The sequence below is a fragment of the Mandrillus leucophaeus genome, unplaced genomic scaffold, assembly GCF_000951045.1.
Source record: "Mandrillus leucophaeus isolate KB7577 unplaced genomic scaffold, Mleu.le_1.0 Scaffold178, whole genome shotgun sequence".
Classification (NCBI taxonomy): Eukaryota; Metazoa; Chordata; class Mammalia; order Primates; family Cercopithecidae; genus Mandrillus; species Mandrillus leucophaeus.
The window spans coordinates 2011340-2017282 of record NW_012101787.1 but is presented as its reverse complement, the minus strand read 5'-3'; the positions used below and the strand labels follow the sequence as shown (position 1 = coordinate 2017282).

The following is a 5943-nucleotide window of genomic DNA, read 5'->3' as shown; positions in this document are numbered from 1 at the left end:
TTTTTTTGAGATGGAATCTCACTCTGTCGCCCAAGCTGGAGTGCAGTGGCGTGATCACAGCTTACTGCAACCTCCGCCTCCTGGGTTCAAGCAATTCTCGGCCTCAACCTCCTGAGTAGCTGGGATTACAGGTGCCCGCCTCCATATCTGGCTAATTTTTGTATTTTTAGTAGACGAGATTTCACCATATTGGCCAGGCAGGTCTTGAACTCCTGACCTCATGATCCACCCGCCTCGGCTTCCCAAAGTGCTAGGATTACAGGCGTGAGCCACCGCGCCTGTCCTTTGAAACTTTTTATGTAGAAATGGGGTGTCACTGTGGCCCAGGCTGGTCTCAAACTCCTGGGCTCAAGTGATCCTTCCGCCTCAGTCTCCCAAGTAGCTGGGATTACAGGCATGAGACACCATGCCCAGCCTTCTTTAAAAGTTTTAAACTTACTGACGTCCTGTACATGTTTTTTGGGTAGGGTCTGTGAGATAGTCCTACCGAGTATCTTTTCTTCATAAATAATGTCAGCTTCAATGTAAATGCATATTTCAATTTGTCACTATCTCAAAACTTACCCCTTTGGAATTGAGTGCAATTGTAGGTTTCAAAAGCAATTCAGATCTGCTAGCAAATATTGGTCCTTTCCCAGAATTACTTTTAAATCATTTCCATTTCCTTGTGACCTGGCAACCACATACCCTAAGTCAGCCTTTCACAGTAAAGAAGTTTATCCCCTCTTCCTTTTAGGTTAATTCCTAGGTCCTTCTCCATGAAACCTGATTTCTCTGACTGACCAAGCCAATTCCGGATATGCTTTAATAAGTGTCTAAAATGTGTCCTCAGTTCCAAAGCAGTGGGGCGTCCCTGCCGCAGTCCTCTGCTGCTGAGCTCTTAGAACTGATTTGATGCCTGTATTCAAACATGTATGAAACTGACTTACATATGAAATGCTTAGTAAAGTCACCTGAGAGCTTTGAGTCTTCATAGGAGTGTTTGGGGCTTTATTTCCTATCCTGCAGGAAATTGTTAAATTTTGGGGTCCCTTTGTCACCTATATGCACATACCATCATTTTCTAAGCTATTGTTTAAAAGCAGATTTCCCAACTTAGTGGTAAACATTTTCACATTCACTTCATCTTAACATCTCGTCATCAGCTTTATAGGCTTAGCTTTCCTTTTTCTCAAAACCTTCAGAGAACCACACTTTCATGAATAGGACCTAATTCATTATAGGTACATAATAAATGTCTGCAGAAGGAAAGGAGGGGAAATCCCTGAATTGTAACTAACTCAAACCTTAGCAGGAAATCCCTTCCAGCAGATCTCTTCAACCTCATCTTGGACTTGTGAAAAGATAAGAGAAGATAGTTTACTCTCACATTAAATTATTTGCCAATTTTCTGCATCAGATCACAGAACTGGATAATCGTGTTTAAACTCCTTTAACATGAACACCAACCCTTCTTTAACAGAAGTACCTCCTTAGGCGCAGAGTGACTAAGTAGAACTGGAGCTGAGAACTTGAATCAGACCTCAGGTTTTCCAACTTCTAGCCCAGACGTTTATCTTAAAGACTTTCTGCTTTGGTTTCTTTTTTCCTCTTCTATCTTAAAAATCCTAATTTATTTGTAAGTGGGTTCTTACTACCAAATGCCACTGCCCTTGTTCACATTGACATAAGAGGATATAGAGTTGCTCTTATGCAGGTTTGGAGAAGGAACAGTTCCCATTTCTCTGTGAATGAGTTCGCTTTCATATTTTCCTGAATATATCAGGGATCTTTATTTAACAGGTGCTATATGGCTCACTCAGGAAATTATCTTCTTATACTTTATAATTAATGAAAAAACTGTTTCTTATATTTCTAATATTTGCCATCACCTCCTGGGTTATATGTTTCACTTGAGTCATTAGCTGTTTTTGATTTGTAGTGATAAGGCATCCGATTTACATTCACTGCACAATAAAATAACCCCCTACACAACCGCCTGGGTTCCTACCTCCCAGGAACATCAGGCAACCAGGAGTGACCACCTCTCAGTGCGTTGCCAGGAGGCATCCGGGGCCTGACCTTCATTCTCTCACCCCAGAAACCTCTCTTCTCCTGCTAGTCTCATTAGGACTTTCTCCCTTTTTTATATTCCTCAATTTTATATTCCTCAATTCTGTGTAACAGTTAGCACTCCACAAGGTTCCTGTGGCATTCTAGGTTTCTTCTGGAAGCCAAGTACTCCAGCCACACCTGGAGTAAGAGAGATGTGACAGTGTTCCCGAAGAGAGTAGGTGACTGGTTGTTGTACCTAGAATTCATTGAAAAGAGCTATGGAAGATCTTTGTTTTAACGTTTTGTAATTTGCATCTCTATGCCCTGAGCCATTCATTGCCTAAGGATCCTTGTCTCTAGCTGGGAGAAGAGCTCTTTTGGATAGTGCCACTGCCTGAACCGCCAGCAGGGGGAGCCATGGCAGCGGGGTTTGCCTGGCACCCGCCAGGACAGGGAGGGATTTCTCCCGTTGCTTTGGAAACCAACCGTCAGAGTCAGCCCTGTTTATTATTAGCTGCGGAGTTAACGGCGTCTGTGCTAATGAACTCCTCTGATGTCTCTTAAGCATCCTTCTAGTGAGTGATAGTTTCCCTCCCCACCCTGTGATACCAGATTTTATTTATCTTTATCATCTTTCAACAAAGTTTACTTTCTCATGGATATAAACCCTTTGTAGTTCTGGCAATTGAAACAAATTTTAAAACTTTTATTGATATCATCAATCAAATATATGTATAAAATGAGAAGTACTTCTAGGATGTTACCTAAAACTTGAGTTTTAAACCATTTAATGGTATTTTTTATTAAATTTTTATGCTGTAATACTTCTCCCATTCACAGGAGGAAGGAGCAGAATCATTCATTTGGTTTTCCTTGCGATAGTGATTGGCATATTCTCTGGATGTTGTTCGTCCAGGGATGCATTGTCATCTAAGTGGCAATGTCATCTAAGGATTTCACATTTATTACAAATGAGTGCAGAGAACATTCACATCTCATTTTGGTTTTTGTAAATGCACTAGTTTTCTTTCCAATGCCTTCCACTTAGGTTAGGGAAGCGATACTCATCCTTCTCTTTACTAAGTTTTCTTCTTCCAGCTGGATACTTTCTTCATGCTGGAATTCCTCCCTTTCCCTTTCATATGTCTCTCACAACTTGCCCTTCTAAAGATTCCCCAACCTGCTTCTCAGTAAATATACGAGGAAAAGCATTTCCTGTTTCCGCCCACATGGGAGATGGACAGGACCTTCCAACACGCACAGTCAGTCCAGACCTGCCCTGGTCTGTGGTTTCTTCTGAAAGGTTGGCCCTCTTTGGGTTACTGTCTGTATAATGTCCCCAAGGCCACTGTCCCTCTCTCCCTTCAGCCTGGAGGAGAGCTTCAGTGCTGAGGGTCACTTGCTGGTGAGTGTGACACAGTTCATTCTGCAGATGGCACCAGTGCACTCTCAGCTGCCCCCGCCACCCCCAGAGGGCCTCAGAACTCACAGCTGCATTTGCCCAAGTTTACATGTCACGAATATGTTTTCCCACGTCTTCAGTATTCATTTTGGAATATCAGCTTGTCAGCCACTACAGTCCTTGGAAATAATAAAATTCTGTCTACATTTGCAGTTGGTTGTCCCACAGTCGCCGTACCTGTGAAGTGCGTGTGTGTGTGCCTGCATGTGTGTACATTCTTATATGTTGTGCCGTCTACCCTGGGACTCACAGAGATCCATCAGGGTTCCAGACATTTCCAGAAGTGACCTTGAGATGCTCAGTAGCTCGTCTGTGTGTTCTGCAGGTTTGGCGTCACCCACTGCCATAACCCCAGTAGCCTCACCCATTTGCAGTAAAACAAGAGGCACCACACCCGTTTCCAAACCCCTGGAAGGTAAGTCGCCAAGGCCCCGGCCACGCCAAGCCTGATCAGAAGAGGCCTCAGTGATGCGGTCTCACTGACAGTTTCTGCTCGCCTAGATATCGAAGCCAGACCAGATATGCAGTTGGAATCGGACCTGAAGTTGGACAGGCTGGAAACCTTTCTGAGAAGGCTGAATAACAAAGGTACCTACTGGAAGCTGGAAGGCTTTGCTCTCAGAATCCCTAAATCCAAATTCTGATTGCTTTTCTTCCTCAGCTAAATTGTTTTCTTTCCATTATGGCTTTACTAAGTCATACTGTCATCATTATCTTTGTTGTTATCTTCAAAAAATGAAGTTTTGGTCAAGACTGATTAGACTATCAACCCCTGATTCACTTGATAATGTACTAAATTGGGGGCCCCAATAACACATTTGCTCTTGAATCTAAACTCTTGGGATGCCATCCAATCAGAATTGTGAACTGAGTGATTTTGCTTATAACTCTGAAAGCAGATTATTATATGTCGGCCAAATCAACATGATCTTGGGCCTGGTGAACTTTAAATTGTATGTTATCACTTTCCAATAAGGTAAAAGCTGACGTTATTTCTTATAATCACAAATGATTTCTAAAAGAAAATTATGGCAAATGAATATTGAAATAAATATTTCAATATAAAAGTCAACGAAATACACAAAATAAAAGCAATATGCAGAAATTGCCTTTTATCTCTTGATTAAAATGTCCAATCCAGGAAACTTACCAAATACTAGGCACTGGGAGCCCCTCCTATTGACAGTGACCACTAAAAGGTTGAAAATAATAAAACCACCACTGAACAGAAATATGAAAGTATAATATAATCACTAAACTAGCTAAGCAAGGAATGCCAATCAGCAAAGCATTTATTACAAATGTGGAACAGTGATGTAGCCATGGGTTAGCAAGCAATGGCCATTGCCAAATCCAGCTGCCCACCTGCTTTTGTTTTTTGTTTTTGTTTGTTTTGTTTGTTTTTTAGAGACAGTGTCTTGCTCTGCCACCCATGCTAGAGTTCAGTGGTCCATCATAGCTCACTGCAGCCTTGAACTCCTGGGCTCAAGCAATCCTCCCACCTCAGCCTCCTGAGTAGCTCCAACTATGGGTGTTCACCACCAAGCCTGGCTAATTTTTTTACTTTTTCTGTTTTTGTAGAGATGGGGTCCCACTATGTTGCTCAGGCTGGTCTTGAATTCCTGGGCTCAAGCAATTCCCCTACCTTGCTCTCCTGAAGTGCTGACACTATAAGCCTGAGCCACCATGCCCAAACCTGTTTTTGTAAATAAAGTTTTATTGAGACACATTCATGCCAATGTGAGCTTTTGCATTATAACAGCAGAACTGAGTAGTTGCAACACAGGCCCCTTGTCGCCCCTCCCCATGCAAAGCCTAAAATGTTTACTGGCTGGCCCTTTTCAGAAGAAGTTTGCTGACCCTTGATGTAGAATGAGGCCAAGGCTGGTTCATCCACCCTCAGCAGAAGCCAGTGCAGGTTCAGAAGCGTTCAGTGGGCTGGTGTGTGCAGTAAGGTCAGCCTCCCTCTCTCCCACCATTTTACTGCAGAAGATTTGTTCAGGTGGGAAGTCCTTATGTCAGAGATAGGTCAGAGATTAAGTAAGGGCCTGGGAAGCAACCACAGGACCCTGTATATCACAATCATGTTTCCTCCACTCCGGGAACTTAGGAGGAAATAGAATCTTCAAACTATTGTGAGGCATAATTGGAGTCCTTGTTTTTATAAAACTCTTACGTCATTTGCTTGTTTGTTGATAGTAAGCGGGATGCAAGAAATGGTGCTCACTGTCACCGGCTAATCTGTGGAGGAGGTGATGAAGGCGGATGATGATGAAACCTTTGCCAGATCTTACCACAGCGTGGATTATAATACGCCCACAAGTCCTGTGGAGCTGGACGAGGACTTCAAAGTCATTTTCAATCCTTATGCACCCAAGTGAGTTATTTGGGTCTGCGTCTTTCCTCCACTGAGAAGGGCTTCCTTCGCCTACACACAGCATATCCAC

At 42.9% G+C, this 5943-nt stretch overlaps 1 protein-coding gene across 1 annotated transcript in view; it reads left to right on the top strand.

Annotated features, from left to right (window-relative positions):
- The window catches only part of LOC105537679 (supervillin-like), a 118616-nt gene that overhangs the window by 76818 nt on the left and 35855 nt on the right, over positions 1-5943 (top strand). Inside the window, 3 exon segments of the mRNA XM_011977331.1 lie at positions 3822-3911; positions 3998-4084; positions 5696-5873. Coding sequence (XP_011832721.1) covers positions 3822-3911; positions 3998-4084; positions 5696-5873 — 355 coding nt within the window.